The following is a 19,111-nucleotide window of genomic DNA, read 5'->3' on the forward strand; positions in this document are numbered from 1 at the left end:
AGATGGCGGGACTTGGGGCCAGGGGCCTTTCCCCCTGCTGCGGGGCCTCTTTGCTTCCTCTGCCCCCAATTTCTCACTTTCTGAGAGATCAACAGAGTTGTAAATTTGGCCAGACAGCAGCTTGGAACAAATAAACCATCCATCATTGGTTTTAGGATGCAAGTATGTAGGTTCTAGTTTGAGGTTTGTTGCTTCACATTGAAGTCCTACAGAGCTCAAGAAATGATTCAGCTGTGAAGTGCTGGCCATGCAGGCATGAGGATCTGAGCTCAGATTCTGAGAGGCAACATTTAAATATGTCAGGCAAAGTGGCGTGTACATGTAGCCCCAGCACTTGGCTTTGGGGAGGCAGGGATAGTCAGATGCCTGAAATTCACTGGCCAGAGAGTCTAGTCAAATTGATGAGCTTTGGAGTTTGTGGGATACCCTGTCTCAAACCATAAAGGTAGAAAGGCATTGAGGAAAAATGCTCAATGTATACTTCAGGCATCCATGCACACATATTTATGCACATGTACACTAAACAATACATGTATTACTCTACACACACACACACACACACACACACACACACACACACACACACACACTCACACATTAGAGTCCTGTGAAACACACAGTGCTTCACATAAAGTTTTCGGCAAAAGAAGAATGGGGAGGGGAGAAAGACTGGCCTCATCTTTCAGATGACAGTTGGTGGACCCACCCCAGCATTCCATATCATGAGCCCTGGGGGAGTCCATAGGTGCTGTCTTCCATGGCATACTCATTCTATGGGTAAGAGTACATGAGTGTGGCCCAGGACCCTGTTGAGTACCTCCCAGGGCAGTGGTGGGGTAGTTAACCTAGGTACAGGCAAGCTTGCACAGCTCTGCCTGGAGAAAGATGATTTGAAGTGGCACATAGAATTGAGCCACTCCTCCTAAGTCCTACTACAGGGGAGCGTGGGCAGGGCAAGATATTTCTTTTTATGCAAATTTTTGCCCTTCATTGGTATAAAAAGAAACTTGATCCTAAATGAGATGGTGAATGCCATCTCCCAGGTAAAAAAGGAATACATAATGAGCTAGAAAGCATGGTTATTCCCTGCTCTGGAAGGGAAATAGCATAGACCCTGAACTGTGGAGCACTGGGGCAGAAGACACTGAGAGAGCTAGGTCCATCAGTGTCATCCAACCTGCCTCTAGAGCACACAGTTATCATTGTCAGGATCATATTATCCACTAGGCACCAGTTAGGAGGAATGTAGCAGGGGGATACAAAGTCTGCCTCCCCATGGCCAAGCCCCTGGCATCCTTCCTGATCACAGCTGTCTTGAGTGAAGTGGCCAAGTGATAGTTTCCTCTTCCTCTGTGTCTCCCCTGGTCCAGAGTACCTGCTACATCTCTGTCTTCCTCTGAGCAACAGGATGGGGACTATGGGTTACGGAAGAAGAATGAGAAAACTTGTTCATCCTTGGTTCACCAGTAATGAGTTGTTGCGTAAGACCTCTTGGATCGCGAATAAACTTAAAAGTGGCTATCGTTTTCAGATTCCAGGGATCATTTAAATCATTTGATTAGATCTGCTAAAGACCCGGACTCTGTATCCCACTGCCAGGGATGTTAATCTGAACTGAGGTTGTTGCTTTCAGAGGCTGCTGATGACTATGGTGGGCTTGTTGTCTGCTCTCTGAGATGCCTGATGGGACCTATCCTGCCATTTCAGTGGAGAGGAAATGTAGGTCAAAAAGGTTGTGGGCTAGCTTTCTGGGTCACTGGGGTTTATGTAAGGGAGGGCTAGGACCCATACTTCCCGGCTGCTGTGTACAGCTCTTCTTAGCTCTGCCCCTGCTCCCACCATTCCCAGTAGCCAGTAGACACACATTTACCTGAACAGAAGGACTATAAAATCATCAAGGACATGAGGCCAGTGGGCATGCTTACCTTAAGGAGGACAGAGCCATGGCCCCTTCACAGCAGTGTCCTCCTATTCTACTGGGTCTCTGTTTAAAGATCTCATGACAAACCTGGCCCCCAGGTGGTCATCTCTGAAGGCTATGGGAGTGAATGGGATGTTCCTTGTATCTTAGGAACTCAGAGATTTGTTTCTAAACAAATTAGTCCTAACTCATGTGTTTCCTTCACTTTGCAAAGTAGAAATTATTACCAAAGTCAGCCATTTTATTATGTAAGTCAAAGAATAGGAAACTTGTGAGTCTTAGACCTCCCGTCCAGTTTCAGCAGGTTCTGCAGGAGGAAGCTCTGCTGTAGAAAAAGAACGAGATCCCCCAGGTCGTATTACTAAGGAGATGGACATCAAGAGGAAAGAGTGTAACAATTATGAATGTGGACAACTTGATAATTTTTTTGTACCAAATGAGGCAAAAATTAATGAATGGGCATATTAATACTTACATGTTTTTGTTTTTTTTCTTTTCTTGCTCTTCCAGTATGGCCTCCTTGAAGGAAAAATACATATCGCATTAGGACTTAACCTTATAACCAACAATAGGCACTAGGAATAATGTATCCAACTGGGCATAATGGCTCATACTGTGATCCCAGCCCTTAGGATGATCAAGACTTTAGGGCCATGCTTGCCCACATAGTAGGTGTGAGCTAGTCTGGGTCTAAAGAGAAAACAAAACACCAACCACCACCACCACTAACAACAACAACAAAAATCCCCACTCTCTTATCTTAATTCTTATCTTCAATATCTGTGACTCTCTTCTGTAAGTTTCTATTGGTAGCAGTAGATTAAATATTAATTATATAGCAGTCAATTATGCAAAATATTTGGGGATTGGGAAGAAAGAATGGAGAAAAGGAGCTGTGATAGTTTGAATCATGGAGATATTTCCTCCCCAAAATAAGGTTTCCTTTAATTGCCTATGACACTCAGATGACCCAAATCTCTGATTTTGATCACATTAACTTCTAAGCTAAAAAGCTTATATCCACAATGCACAAGTATTTATTCATGTATAGGTTTTAGCAATCCATTGTGTAAATTATTAAAAATACACAAATCAAAATTTTAAGACAATGGGACACTATGCAGAAATAAGACATTTTGAGCTTTTGTTCCCACATTTGTTGGGCTCTTGGCTTTCTTTCCTTTTCTTTTTATTTATTATTATATGTAAGTACACTGTAGCTGGCTTCATATGCACCAGAAGAGGGCGTTTTGTGAGCCACCATGTGGTTGCTGGGATTTGAACTCAGGACCTTTGGAAGAGCAGTCAGTGCTCTTAGCTGCCGAGCCATCTCACCAGTCCCACTCTTGGCTTTCATTATCAACCATGGTCACCTCTTTGCCTCTTTTGCCCTGTGATGGAAGAGAACAGTACTGGTTCTGCCAGCAGGGGGCACTGACTGCCTTGCTGCCAGGACTCCATAGCACAGCCTTCACTTACCCTAATGCTGTTCAAGATGGCAGCTGTTTTGCTTTCTGCAGCCTCTGGGTTCCCAATGAGATAATCCCAGGCACAAAACACCCGCCAGCAGAAGGTGTAGTTTTCATTGGAAGCACTGGCTAGGCTGGTGCGGGAGTTCTTAGCCATCCTGCAAGAGAGCCCCTAGTGAGATCACAAGAGCATGTCTCAGGGATGGGATCACCCACTCTGAAGTGGAAAAACCTGACATGGAGCCTTTATGCAACCTGGGCAAAGCTGTCCTCTGACATAATTCCTCAGTTCCTATTTGGCAAGCAGAACACTGGCTGGACTTTAACCATAGTTGGACCCTCGGGCCCATCCTTTACCTGTGTGGAAATGACAATGGTAATTATCACATGAGTCCACCATGTGATACCACCCTGTCAGCACTGTGGTGATCAACAGCCATTCAGGTTTGCTTGTCCCAGGAGGTCTCATGTCTGCGGCGGTGATGGTAAAGTTTTCACCTGCTCTCTGGGCTCAAGCTGTGTTCCTGAAGCTTCTGCCTATGGTAACTCCTCCCCATGTGATCACCAAAACTGCCGATCCCTCCTGCACAGGACAGTCACATATTTTAAGGCAGGAGATTCCCCCTCTCGGTCCTTTAGGCTATCTCTACAGTAATAAGCCTTGGCTTTCTTCCCCAGTTACATTTCTTGTTCTCTCATCTGCTCTGAGTTACTTTTAAAAAATAACACCCAATAAAGGATAGAAATTGTTCTGGAGGGATTGTGAGAATACCAGGAGCTAAGTTGGAGAGCCTTCAGTCATCGGAAGATCCCTTCCAAGTCACTGTACATTTCTTCAAGGTTTGTGGGTTTGCCCATTCATTTGCTATGTAGCTTCTAATAAGCACCTCTGTGTGTACTTTGCTGCCGGGCAATAGGGGGCGTGGCAATGGTGAAAGAGCAAAGTAGACCAAAGGCAAGAGATAAGGTAACCAGGGCCAGGCTCTCCCTAAGCTCCTTTGCCAACTCTGCATATCCCCCCCTCCCCCAACCCTGTCCCCTCTGACTCCCTAGCTTTACACAGAAGCATAGAATGTTAACCTGGAAGGGAGCCTCGTACTCTTCGGAGTCAACATGCACACAGAGGAAAAGAAAGTTGCCATAGGGCTCTGGGTGAAGTTGGTGGAGCTCACAGCGGTACATTGCAGGACTCATAGCTCTAGCCAGTTTTCTTTCTTTTATACTGTGATCCCCCTCCCAATGGTGAATGGCAGGCATCAGTGGTATGCTTTACCGCCTGGTTACAGATACACACACAAGCTGTGTGCATTCACCTGTCTCTGGTCACCTCGATGTCACTGGACACATCTTATTAGTACTGCTATGGCATTGTCCCAATCAGACCCCTCACAGAGCCTTGCACAAAGTAATCAGCATACAGTAAGTGCTGGCTAAACTTAGTATAACTCGGAGTCTTGGTCTCTTCCTCCATAAAATGGCTCTAGTGACTGGTAACTTTAACAGGGCTATTGGCAGGAGGTGAGGTCACACATTCTCTAACCTAACTCCTGACATGGTCTTGCGAAACAGACAGTCATACTTTTTTAAGAGAACGATGAAGCTGTAAGCAAACACTGCCATCCCCACCAGGAAATATGCCAAGGGCAGGCGGTAGCCGGCTCTCCCGATCCGCCTCTCTCTTCCGTAGTACCCGTAGAACAGGACGGAGTATTGAAGGTAGCCCTGCAAAGAGAGCACTCGAATTGTTTCTGATTCCTAGATCCCAGAACTGTGGCCCCTTCAGCTCTCCCGCAATGTCTGGGTGTAGTCAGCATTAGCCTTACCCCCAGGGACCAGACAGTGTCCAGATCCTGTGCAGATGTGATCTGCTCCCGGGGAATGGTCTTGCTGGCTGTACTTCCAAAGGGCTGGCCTGCGATCAGCTGGTGAGAGAGGAAGGGAAGACATGTAACTCTGGGCTAGGGGACCAGATCAAAGGAATGGCGGGTCCCCAGGTGTCTGTGGAGATGCCCCGATGGTATCTCTAGGGACTATGGTACACTTTAGCTTGATTCTCTTCAACGAGAAAGTAATAATTTCTGCATGAGTTTTCCGTCCTCTGATATGTGCCTGCCCACACTGGTCACTGTGTAAACCCATTTGAAATAAATGCAACTGGTTTCTATGGATGATTCATTGAGGTCCCTGGACCTCTAATGTCCTGAGGAAATGAATGGCTCTATTTGTTTATAAGGATGTAGTTTACTTGGAAAACTGGGTAGACAAACTAGTACCTGGGCCAAATACAGTCTGTCACCTCATTGCCCTGTTGGGGAAAGTAATCAAAAGAAAAAGTACACACATGATATGAAATTCAGAGTTTAGCTACCCTCACTAGTCTCTGCCGTACTCAAACCTTCTTTTGGGACACATGGCCACTTTGAGTAGTGGTGACTAAGTCTGTGTTCTTTTACTAAGCTTTCCATGTTCTTTCTAGCCTTCCTAGTGTAACAGTGAGGGCAGCAGGTTATAGCACCTGCCTCTCCCTCAGGCTTTGAACCTCCCACCTTGATCCTGGGACAACCTCACCTCAGGAAGGACAACAAAGGCACCGGTCATCACTGTGAGCACTATGTTGATCCCAAATAACCACCTCAGGAAGATGAAGTAGGAGGCCACGCCAGACCCGAAGTGACCTATGGAAAGACAACGGAGAGTGGCTCTGCTCAACCCTCACAGCACAGAAAGCCTTGTCACCCACCTTCAGCAGTAGCAAACACAGGAAGAGTGATGTCATATGGTGCCTCCCACCCCCCACTGTTGGCTGCTTAACTGGGTCAGCATCTTGTGCCTGGTCCCTGGTTCTGTATACAGCTCTGGTTGACCCAAACACTGACAACCTTCCCAGTGCTGTACCCATTTGAATATGCTGAGTCAAACTTACTAACTCATGGGTTAAGAGACTTTCATATTCTGTAATATGCTGCATTACTTTGCATAGTCCAAGGTTTTTCTAAGGTCCTTTTGTCTTAATTTCAGCATGGAAACTATTGTGGTGTTTACTGGTGTAGTCACATAAAGGGTATGTAGAAGCTCTGTAATGTTCTGTATTCACACACTTCCTCTCAGCTTAAAGGTTAGAGAGCATTTAACTCCACTGAAATATCAGAAATGATTTTTCTAACTTCCCATCTAGCTTTTGATTTTTTTATGTCTATGAAATCTATTTTCTGAGGCTAGAGAGATGACTCAAAGGATGAGAACATTAGCTGCTCTTATAGAGGACTTGGATATGATTCTCAGCATCCCCATGGTGGCTCACAACCATCTGTAACTTCTCTTCCAGACACCCTCTGCTGGCCTCTGTGGGCAGAACACACATGTGGTGCACAGACACATATATAGGTAACACATCCATACACTTGAAAATAAACAAATCTTTAAAAGGTATTTTCCAATAGCTAAATTTAAAAGCAGTTTTTCTAGACAGTTTCCCACTTCACTTTTATGATTAAACAGATCTCCATGCTGAGATCTCATTTACTATATCTTCTTTAATGGTTTTTATGATTTCTGACTATACATTCATATATTAATAGAATATTAAAGTGACAGGTTTAGACTTACTTTTTGAAACTGTTGAATCTACAGCATGATTTCTCTTGACTGTAGTAATAACTGGATGCAGAATTAACAATAGGATACACTCCTGTTTCTGAAATGTTTGCCTAATCCTTTGAATGTTGGTCAATGAATGAATGTCCTAGGAATGAACACGGAGCCATGGAAGAATGTGGAAAGGCAACTCGGGGACTTTTCCCATCCTGGGAGGTGGGGAGGGAACCAGGCCTTCCTCTGAGTCCCACATAAGCAGAGCCTCTCTAACTGTACAAGTGTCTTGAACTGACTCTATTCCATAATGGCCGAGGCTCACCAGATGTCTCAGGCTGTGTGCTGCCCACAGTTGCACATCACCCCTGCAGTCCACCAGTGGATACTCACTCTCAATTTTCTTTATCCTCATTTCCCAGGGAATGAAGATGACCACAAAGTTACAGGCCAGACGGGCGAATTTCCGCCAGAGCTAGACAAGAGAGGCCACGATTAGAAAACTTCTCATTTGTAACCTTGGTAATAGGAAGGGTTCTGGGGTGGATTCTGGGTGGAGGAGGGGCTTCTGGACACATCCACAGAACCTTTAATTATAGTTCCTCAGGCTACTAAGCATCTCTAAGTCAAAGCAGCCGCTTATTTTCCCTGTGTCCTGACCAGGTGGTAGACATCTGGCTTGCACTGTGAGCTATGGGGTCTGCATTCCTTTTTGGAGGCAGAATCACATAAATTCCAAGCTCGGTTCAAATTCATCATGGACCTAAGGATAACCTTGAATTTCTGATCCTGCTGTCTCTACCTCCCAAGGGGACCCCACCACAGCCAGTTTAACGTGATGCTAATTAAGATCAGGGCTTTGCACATCCTCAGCAACCATTCTACTAACTGAGCTACATCCCAACCCTGTGATCTATAATCTTTTGGTCACAGTCTGCCCTATTCATGGGTTGAGGACCTGGAAATGGAAATTCCTATCTCATTAGGAATGGCATCGCAAGATACTCATTTGACCCAGCCACAGACCCCTAGCAGCTCTGTGAGTGGAGCCTAGGAATCGGTCTGACTCACCAGTCCCCCAGATGATTCTACATGCACTTCAGAGACCAAAAATCTAGAATCCTCCTTGAAAATAAGCTCCAGTCCAGGTGCTCCTGTGTCTTATAAGATATATCCTCGCCTCTGTCCTTGATGAAGCTGCCAGGAATTAGCTTGGGAGTTTTGTCTGTGGACTTACACACTTGCCAAAAGTATGAAATCATTATTCTTTTTCTCAAAGGAGAGCAAAGCAGACTGTGGCTCATGCCGGCTCTACTCTCTAGCAAAATTGAAAGGCTGTGCATTCTAACACACAAACAGTGTCCGGGTTTGTGTTGGAAGCAAATGATATCACTGTGCAAGAAAGAGCCACAAATGTAATTACTGCATTCCCAACTGTAAGACAGCACACAGTCCTGCCACAGACTCACAGGATAATGTCATTCTGGATGGATCTGCCAAGCCAGACGGCTGCCTGCACATGGAAGTCCGAGTTTTATCAGAAGTTCAAATTGTCTTTCACTCATGATTTGAGGACCAAGTCAAAGTCAGACATGATTCCTGTGAGCAATCATACAGACCCCGTATGAGTAGCCAGGAAGAAATATGTCTGTCTCTGAATTCTCCTAGTTAGGGTCCTAGTTAAGTTCTTGCAATTTTCTTATGTCTGCCTGGCATCATATGCCCAGAAAATACAAGCTTTCTGATCCCTAGAGGCAGATAGGCTCAAACATCCTTTAGTGAAGGCCTGGGCTTAGTAAACACCAAGTCTCCTCACTGCTTTAAAGCCCTACAGTCAAAGAAGCACAGAAGTCCAGAGATCTGTCTGAGCTCTAGTTTTCCTTGTATATCTGTCTTGCCATGAGCCCCCAGAAAGTTCCTTTCTTTCTAGGGGCAGTCATTGGTTTATCTGTAGAAGGAGCAGTGAGTGGCATCCAGGCCTTTCCTCATTTAATAGTCTGAGGATTTCAGTGCACAAAATAGGCTAGATCTGTAGGTAAGAGATGCACTCCCTACCAGTTTGAGGCTTGAAAAGCCAGATTCCCTACACATATGTGGCATTTGGCAATGTAGAAGGGCTTTCCAGAGCCAGAGAAAGAGTTGGAGGGTGGTGTGTGACATTGTCTTCCATGATGCTGCTACTGGGAAGTTGCCTGTGCTCCTGGAAATAGCTCCCAATCCATGATCATCATGTAAGTAAACTTAATTAAACTTGATGATTTGTGAACAGATAGCAAGGACGAGGGCTGTTCAGAGATGTGAAGGGAATCGGTGGGAGTGACAGGGGGACAAAAGAGCAGTGGTAGGTGACTATGATCCAAAGCTTTCATATAAAATGTCACTGTGAAACTCATATATACATAACTAGCATATAATAATAATAGAAACAGATTGGAAAAGGTGATTTTTGATGATCATCATTAGGGAAGGCATGGGAAAAATATGCCGTGCTTCTCTGACGATTGCCCCCAGCCCCCACAGCAGAAGACCAGAGAATCTAGACTAGGTCAAGGTCAAAAAGCCAATGAAAAACAAATGGAAAGAACTCGCCAAGACCGATGAACTGGGCCATAACTGTGGGCATGGCTGACTGCGTTTTGGTGACTCTATTTTGGTTAGAATATTCTGGTAATTGGTAAGTTTGGGTTATTTGATAATCTGTATACTTAGTAAACTTTGTCACGTATGTTGGTAAGGGACGCTCTTGTCCACCTGAGATATCTATATACCTGGGATAACTGTCCTAACAACATGTATGGTATGTCCTGAGACGTATGCTCACTTCCAGCAGGCCTGGAGTCCCTTGGCTGTGTTTTCTTGCAGTGGAGACAGTAAGCAGGACAAGTGTCAGCTAGAGAAGAGCTTGTATCCCTGTACAGAGAGGGTTACCACAAGCAATCCCGTGTCCTAGTCAGGCTGGGAGGGAAGCTCTTTCTTGTCCAGAAGTTGGGATGCTCTCGCTTCTAAGGATGTACCTGATGCATCTCTATGCCCTAAACTAAACTTAACTGGAAGAAAATGTCCTTGCCTCAGGCAAAGGCAATGCTAAATGGGCTGGAGATGCAATCCCTGTGCAGTGGTTTCAGTGAGACATGAACCCTGAAGGCTCAGGTATTTGAACACTTGGTTCCCAGTTAGTGGTGCAAGTTGGGGAGTTATGCAGCCTTGCCATAAGAGGTATGGTCACATGGAAGTATGGGCTTCAAGTGTTCATAGCCTCACCCCACTTCCAGTTTGCTGTCTGCTTTGTGCTTGTGACTAAACACATGATCCCTCAGCTTTCGGCTCTGGCTACCTTCTGCCATCCCTCCCTTGTCACCATAGACACTTGCTTTGGAACTGAAACCCCAAAGAAACCCTTCCATAAGTAGCTTTTTTTCTTGCATTTTATCATAGCAATGGAAAGTAACTGATACCCGCGGTGGGAACTAGATAATTCCACAGGGCAGGGATTTTGGGTTACCTATTTCTGTTACAAAACTCTTCTTCTGATAAGTCAGAATGCCTTTCATGCAAGTGATGTCCATTATGCTTGTTAGTCAGACTTTTGCTTGTAGCCCAGGTTGGCCTCAAACTTGAAATCTTTCTGCTCAGTCTCCCAAGTGCTGGGAGTATAGACATGTGCCACCATATCTAGCCTGTTAATGTAGTTTCACCTTAAGTAAGATTATGCTCTTTATCCATAGTGAATTTGATGGTGCTAGAAATACTAACACCTTTTCATATATGTGTGTGTATGTATGTATGCATATATATATATGTATGTGTATGCATATATGTATATATGTATGTATATGTGTATATGTATATATGTACATATGTATATATGTACATATGTAGATATATTCACACACATACATAAATATACTGTCTGAAGTCAAGCAATGAAAGGTCTTATATTATTTAAAGCTATTTCCCCATAGCATCTCATATGGTTTCTAGAAAGCTGGCAGAAAGTTAAAGCACATGAGAACACAGAGACATAATTGTGTTCTGTATATTTACCTCATGAGCTCCCTTTCAGTGCAGCTAGTGTAAGGAGTCAGAAGTTATTTTGGTCATGAAACCAAAAAGAATCTCTGAAGAGTAGGAAGAATGAACACCAAGGCCTAACCTTGGAGGATTTTTAAAAATAATTTTTAGACATCGAAAGTTAATAAATTTTGTTTTAGAAAATTTAATAAGAGTCTATTTATATTTTTCCTGTTAAATTAATAAACTTAAAATATAACATTCAAGATTTGTGCAGATGTAATAAAGTCAGGCTGATTATTTCATTATTCATATGATGATGTAAATGTTACGCCTTTTGGAAAGTAAATTGTAATATTTAGCATGAACCAAAAAAAAAAAAAAAACCACCCACAAACCAAAACAACAACAACAACAACAGCAACGCCCCACAAAACAAAAGATAAAAACTAAGCCACAACCCCCCAAAATCCATATTCATAATGTTTCCTAGGTGGACTATAGCTTCTACATTTAACCTAAGAATGAATTTAAACTGACAAAATAATTTGCAAATGGCAAACATGTTCTTTGTAGAATTAATAACAAGGGAAACAAGCAACTTAAATATCTCCCAGCAGCCAAATAACAAAACGAACAGACATTTTATAATGAAACATTGAAGAGTTTTGTAAAATGATAAACATAGACACTATAGATCAATATAAAAATATTTAAGGTTTGAAGTAAGAAAAGAACAAGCAAAAGGTATCGTCATGATGCAGGAAAAATTATGTATTTATATAATGGTTTTAAATGGGACTTAAGATTAAACTATCCTGTTTGGGTCACTAAGCAGGGGATGAGCAGGCATAGACATGATTTTTTTTTCTGTGATTTTTGAAGATGTGAAATCTCATTGACAACAGGAAATTTCATAATATATTCAATTTTAGTTTTAGCTATCTGCTTAGAAGAGAGGATAATCCACTCGCCTAGCTTGGATTATTAAATAAGAGCTGGGATTTGCCTAAACCACTCTAGGTGCGAGTGCTGCAGGGCTACAGCCGGATATAGGGTGGAAGGCCGTGAAGTGCACTTATGAGGTTGAGTCAGGAAGGCTGCCGAATAATTCTCACAAATATTTCCCTTTTCCCAATACACTAGGCTGATTTATATTATACAACTGATAACTGGTGGCCCCCAGGATTGAGATCCAGGTTTGGTGGTGTTTGAACTTGTGGACTCATCGACATTCTACAGTTGTTAATGGTGAACACTCCCAAGTATGTGTGAGGACTGGGGTGCTGGGTTCCAGAGACAACCATTCAGGAGGCCCACCACACCTCATGCGTGCTTGTTACCTCTGCTCCTGCTGCTTGGTAGCCTCGAGTCCTGGTCAGCCGCCCTTCAAACTTCAGCACAATCTCCTTGGCTCGTCTGAGAGAAGAAAAACGTAAAGTGACCCCCAACTTTACCATAGCAGGAAAGGAACACCAAATGGTACAGGAGTAGAATTAAAATATTTCATTTCCTGACTTTTGATAACAAGAAAATAAATGCTTTAAAAACGATTTTTAAGGAGCCAGAGAGATGGCTCAGAAGTTAAGAGAGCTTGCTGCTCTTTTAAGGACCTCAGTTCTGTTCAACACCTATAATTCCAGTTCCAGGGGATTGGATGTCCTCTTATGACCTCCACAGACACTTGTGTTCACACACACACACACACACACACACACACACACACACACACACACACACACCTTAAAACTGCCCTATCACTTATATGGATGAACTAATTGGAAATAATGAATTCACACCAGTTAGTTACGGTGCACTTTGTCAAAGTGCGTCCTAGGCTGGGGAATCACAGGCTTTGGGTATTCTGATAGCAGCCACCATATCTTAGCTCCTCTACCTTACAGCTTGCTTGTTCCAGACATTTCCTCTCATTACATTTCTTGGGATTTTATTTTTATTGTATGTGAATGAGTGTTTGGATATCGGTGCACCACATGAGTGAGGTGCCAGTGAAGGGCAGGGAGTTAAATTTCTGGGCAGTTTGAGCAAACTGCAAACTGCCATGCATGTAGTGGGGCTCTCTGGAAAGTCACTGTCTTTCCAGCCCAGTTTAGTCAGTTCTTTAGTAGTAAAACCATATCTACCTTCAAGGACCCTGCTTCAAGGAAGGAATGCTGTGAAGTTGACTAGTATAACAAAGTTGTGTGTATACAAGCCGTGAACCCAATACAGTCTTGGCAAATGGCTGACACACTGATCACTCTATTGAGTTGACCTGAGATGTCCACTTCAATGTTTTGTCTTTTTTCTTTCTTTTCCTTTCTTCCCTCTGGCTCTCTCTCTCTCTCTCTCTCTCTGATTTTCCATATGTAGCCCTGGCTATCCTGGAACTCTCTCTGTAGACCAGGGTGACTTCAAACTCAGAGATCCACCTGTCTCTGCCTCCCGTGTGCTGGGATGAAAAGCTTATGCCACCACCACCCAGATCTTTAAAAACAGACAGAAATTGAAATTGGAGAAATGAGTTGGTTAATAAAATGCTTTGCTTGCAAACATGAAAATGTGAGTTCAATCTTCAAAATCTACATAAAAATCCAAGTGTGATGGTGACCACTTAGAATCTAGCCTGCTTGGTGAGGTAGGGACCAGATGAGCCAGACACCTTGTCTCATTAAATGAGGTGGAAAGAGTCCTGAGGCATGGTATCAGAAGCTGTCCTCTAGCTTCTGGTATGTGCACAGATATGTACCTGCCCCCTCCAAACATGCGTGTACACACACACACACACACACACACAGACACACACACACACACACACAGACACACAGACACACACACACACAAGTATGCACATGTATATACACACAATAGACTGAATCTGTTGGGAAAGTTATGGTTAAAATGATAACCCAATGAATAACAAGACTGAATGTAAGGGTTAATACTAGGGGCTGGGCTGATGTCAGAGGCTTTTGGAGATGTACACCATTCAAATAACCCCAGTGATACACTCATCCCTACCTGATGACCAGCCTCTCTGTTTGCTTACACGCATTGTTAAAGAGCTCAGTTCCTCTCAGTCGGTTCATTGGTTTGACAAGTCTGTTTAATAGGCTATTCCTGTATGTGCCTTTCCAAAGCCTCCTGATAACACCCACTGGAGGTAAATCCTTTCGGAGACACAAGGGATAAGTCAGGTCCTGTTTCTACAGAAAAGGTGACATCCCCAAATCATCCCTTTACCAAATTCTGAGTTTTAGACCTGTCCCATTATTTTGTTTTTGTTGAGATTGTGTCGTGTTTGGCCCAGGATGGCCTTGAACTTGCTATACAGCTAAGGGTAGCCTTGAACCAACCCATCCTCCTGTCTACTCAATAATACTTCCATTATTGTAGCCCATCACACACACTGGCTCTACTCTGATCAGCAGAACAAGTACAGAAACATTGAGGGTCTCTCTCTCTCTCTCTCTCTCTCTCTCTCTCTCTCTCTCTCTCTCTCTCTCTTATCTATGGCACTCATTTGTAAAAAATTAAAATACCGCAAAACTCATGTATTTTCTGCACTTTTATTTTGGGTCAAGGACAGTGGAATACAGACATGAGGAAAACAGTTGTCCTGGAAGGGCTCCCTACTCAATAAATATGACCCAGCTGCCAAGATGCAGTGATGGAGAAGAGTGGGCTCCGTGGTGAAGAGTGAGAGGTGTGGAGAGATGAAGTGAAGGTACACATGCTACGGGCCCCGTACAGGAAGCATGTGTGTACTGTGTCCTCACGGACAGGTAGCTCGCTCTTGGTGGTGTCACTCCTGGTTTATAAGCAGTCAGGGATCAGTGGCTCCTGCACCCTACACAGACACCAAGATCAGCCTCAGCAGGCCCAATTAGTGAAGTGGAGCTTTGCAAGGTAAAGGGTAAGAGATGTAGGTCACAAGGGAATGACAAAGAAGTCTCGCTGTCAGCCTGAGGAATGGCCTGTGTCTGACATTTTGGAGCTCTGGTGAGTCAGAAGGTGTGACTGAATTCACCAGACACCTGGATTTGTATTTTATTCCTGAAGTTACGTAAATGAATGGCAAGCAGGTATTCTGTTCTTTTCTCAATATTATAAGGATTTATTTGGGGGCTGGGGAGATGGCTCAAAGGAGTGAACCACTTACTGTATTAGCATGGGAAACTGAGGTTGGATACCCAGCCCAGGTAAAAGCTAGGCACAGTAGCACATATTTTAAGCCTCACACCACGTGGATGGGTGGAGAGACAGGGTATTGAGAACTGACTGACCTGCTCGTCTACCTAGAATAGTGAGCTCCATGTTCAGTAAGAGACTCTGTCTCAAAGAATAAGGTGGACAGGAGCAGAAGATGAAGGTGCCTGGTATTGACCCCTGTCCCCTCTACAAGTGCACATACAGTTCAGTGCTCTCTCTCTCTCTTTCTCTCTCTCTCACACACACACATATACACACAGAGTTTAACTTCCCATTACTCAGATAAAAACTGGCATTTCTGAATAGTGTTTGAAAGTAAACCTTGTCCTTGTTTAGTTTTAGATTATTCACTCCAAAATTTACATGAAATCTCTATGGTTTAACCGGAGAGACCCTGGATTTAAGATTGGAGTGTCTCGTTTAAAGCTGAGCTTGTCACAGGTTTATGTATTCACAGGTGGTATTTGCTCAGACTGCTCTCTTACTGTCTCCATCAGTCTTCTCATCTGAAAAGTGGGCACCCTCAAAGGACAGAAACGATGAGATACAGAAACAGACTCAGAAAGTAGGCAGAGGAGAATCCATTGCAGCCATCTGAGATGAGAGTGTGGATATCTTTAGCCCGAGGCTCATGTTGGCTAGACTGGGCCTCAGATCTCAGAAAGGGATGATTTAATAGGAAGATGTACAAGTCTCATAGATAGGAGTAGTAAAGGAACACACACTGGCACCTAGAAATACCACCCTGAAGAGCAAGGCGTGACAGCAGTTCTGGGCACAGAGTAGGTGCCTGACATCAGACATGGGGGCTGCTTTCCCAGGAACGTGCACTCCTGGTTCACTGTAGCTGGGTTACCTGGGTTATGAAGACCATGCCTCCAACACCCCTTATGGGGTCAGTGGCAGTCATCCCTATTCTTAGGTGTGAATATCACATATTGAACACAAAGCTAGCACCCACAGTGCTTAGCACATTTATTGTTCCATAAGCTTAAATTTGCAAAGTTCAAGGTCGAGTGGACATAAGGATCAAGCTGAATTGAATATTTAAAATGCTAGGGGCCAGGAATATAATTCAGTGGTCGAGTATGGACTACTGTGTGGGAAGCCTTGGATTCTAACCCCAGTATCACAGAGATGAGAGGTGGGAGAGGGCTGGGGAGGCTGGGTTCATCTCCCATTGCGTTTGGTTGTGGGTCTGCGGGACTGCACAGACAGTGTTTTTGAAGGCATGCTTAGCTGAGCTGTTGACATTTTGGGCAACACTGTTGTTTATCATTGCTTCAGATTTAACCAGAGAACCCACATCTAGAGAGGTTAGAGAACTTGCCCAATATCAAACAGCTAGAGATCTGAGGAGGTAGTATTTGAGTTCAGGGAATCTGCCTTCAAAGTATAAGGGCTTAACTATGACTGAGACAGACTCTCTAATAGACTCAAATATCCTAATAACCTGGCTTCCTGAAGAGATTTCCTTCCCTAGGGAGATCAAAGCAAGGACGTGAAGTAGATGTCTCTTTGATTCTGCCTCTCACCCTGTCTCCTGTGAGTTTGGAGATAATGTGAAAATCCAGTGTTTGGAAAAGAGATGGGCAACTCTAAACTCTATTAAAACAATACAATACACTACACATACACACACACACACACGAGAGAGAGAGAGAGAGAGAGAGAGAGAGAGAGAGAGAGAGAGAGAGAGAGAGAAGCATATGCACACACCACACACATAAGTGTATACACACACATCACACACATACACATACATAACATCACACAAATACACACACACACACACAGACAAGCATATGCACACACCACATACATAAGTATATGCACACACATCACACACACATACACCCACATAACATCACACATATACACATACACACATATACCACACACAATACTCTCATGCACACAGCACACTCCCACACACTCACACAATACCCCACACTCACACACCCTCACACACAAACCACACACACACACACACACACACACACAAGCATATGCACACACCACACACATAAGTATATGCACACACATCACACACACATACACCCACATAACATCACACATATACACATACACACATATACCACACACAATACTCTCATGCACACAGCACACTCCCACAATACCCCACACTCACACACCCTCACACACAAACCACACACACACACACACACACACACACACACACACACACACACACATGCATATTCACAGGCACTATAACAGCTATGTCTAGATGGTCCCATCAAGCATCTTTGGGACTTCTCTGAGTGAGATGAAGGATGGTCACAGTTCTTGAATCAAAACTCTTATCAGTGAATGCTGTGTAGGCCCTTCCTTACCTCAGCGCCCGCAGCTTCTGCCCCATGGTCCAGGGTCTGCAGCGGATATTTGCCATGAGATCTTTCTGAAACTGTATATTCTGGAAGATTTGTTCCGGATCGCTGCTGTCTCCCGTTTCATCAGCATTAAAGCTGTCATCGGAGTTACTGAGTGGAAAAGGGGAATCATGGAGGAAATCTGATTACAGAATTGCTTTCAGCAAAGGGCATCTTTCTTGTGTAACTTCTGCATCTCACTGTCCCAGGGTCATCTGTAGTGTGTGTGTGTGTGTGTGTGTGTGTGTGTGTGTGTCCATAGACTGACAGAATTTGGTAATGTCAGCAGTCCTTAGAAACTCATTTGTGGATTCTATTACTTCAGTGGTCAGTGAAAAGGAATGAGTTCTCAAGGCAAACGACAGCAAAGGAGAGAGGAGAAGAGGAATTCCCACGTTTGATTCCACTCTTGAGGAACAGTAGTTTTGAGAAGGGACACAATGTCATCTATAGGCTCACTGAGGTGACAAGCAAACCTTGGAGACACAATTCCTCTTTCTCCCACTCTAAAGGTAAAAGAAACAAACATGTGGCCTGTATTGCCTGGAGATGCCTCTCTGATGTGTTCATTTTAAACACAAGACAAGAGGTGAGGCAGGCAGTGGTTTTCACAAACAACAACAACAACAAAATGCGTTAAATGACTGCATTGGGCAAACTCCTTAGGGCATAGCTACTGTGTAGAACAATTTTTCAACATTTAACAGGGACTTTCTTCCATAGTAATTCTAAATATGTCACTCAATATTTTTTTAAGGAGATGAGTAATCTATGGCTTTTGCAAAAGAACACATTTCCTCTCATTTTGATCAGGAAGTCTTTTATTTCCTCAAAGGAAAATTTCTCTAGAGTTAGAGGAGGTTTCAGTATTTAACAGAAAATATTCCCGAAAAACACCTAAGACGTTCAGTTCTCATCCCCGCCCACATCTCCGTGATCGGAAGCGTTTTCCAGCAGACACCTGATTTATCAGAGGTAGCAGATGCCGTGTCTGCCCTCTTCCGACGCTAGCAATTGAGGAAGCAGGGAGAAGCAGATGAAGCCCATGTGTGGAATTGGCAGGCAACAAAATAAGTGCAGGATACAGGCTTTGGAGCTGGGAGCTTGCAACTGTCTTCCTCTCTGAGCATTGCTGTGGTCGCCACCCCAGTTCCACATGACCCCAGAGAAGTAAGTTTCTGCACTGGAGAACCCAGCAAGGCACTCACCCAAGAAGCAGGGAGTCCTGGTAGAGATAGCACTGGCTGGCATTTCTCCGAATGCTTCTGTAGCGCTGGGATGCCTTTGAGGTTTTCATGAGGCCTGGTCTGTAGCCAGTGGTCCCTAGGGATAGCCAGGGAATTGGAAAGCCTTGATTTTGCAGGCAGGGTTCTGTTCCAAATGAGCTGTCTGAAAGAGGCCTGCAGAGTTGACCTGCTCTCCTCCTTCAGAAACAGGAGCAAATGTCTGCCTGCATCTGGTGCTCAGGGCAGAAAAACCAGGAGGGCAGCCAGGGTCATACATATGTAACAGTGAGG

At 44.1% G+C, this 19,111-nt stretch overlaps 1 protein-coding gene and 1 long non-coding RNA gene across 2 annotated transcripts in view; one reads left to right on the forward strand and one right to left on the reverse strand.

The window, feature by feature from the left end:
- Tmc3 (transmembrane channel like 3) overlaps positions 1-18,891 on the reverse strand; it is a 39,276-nt gene extending 20,385 nt beyond the window's left edge. Inside the window, exons 1-9 of the mRNA XM_021168016.3 lie at positions 18,803-18,891; positions 17,559-17,705; positions 12,333-12,408; positions 7,372-7,453; positions 5,959-6,065; positions 5,214-5,312; positions 4,970-5,112; positions 3,401-3,548; positions 2,397-2,440 (exon numbers count right to left, since the gene is read on the reverse strand). Coding sequence (XP_021023675.1) covers positions 2,397-2,440; positions 3,401-3,548; positions 4,970-5,112; positions 5,214-5,312; positions 5,959-6,065; positions 7,372-7,453; positions 12,333-12,408; positions 17,559-17,705; positions 18,803-18,891 — 935 coding nt within the window. The remainder of the gene's footprint in view (positions 1-2,396; positions 2,441-3,400; positions 3,549-4,969; positions 5,113-5,213; positions 5,313-5,958; positions 6,066-7,371; positions 7,454-12,332; positions 12,409-17,558; positions 17,706-18,802) is intronic.
- LOC147002947 (uncharacterized) lies at positions 732-7,485 on the forward strand. Its single transcript, XR_015047725.1, has 3 exons — positions 732-777; positions 5,867-6,205; positions 7,401-7,485. It is a non-coding gene; the product is annotated as an uncharacterized LOC147002947 (long non-coding RNA).
- Positions 18,892-19,111: the final 220 nt, after the last annotated feature.

Source organism: Mus caroli, unplaced genomic scaffold (genome assembly GCF_978045245.1).
Source record: "Mus caroli unplaced genomic scaffold, Mus_caroli_1 scaffold_8, whole genome shotgun sequence".
In the NCBI taxonomy this organism is placed as follows: Eukaryota; Metazoa; Chordata; class Mammalia; order Rodentia; family Muridae; genus Mus; species Mus caroli.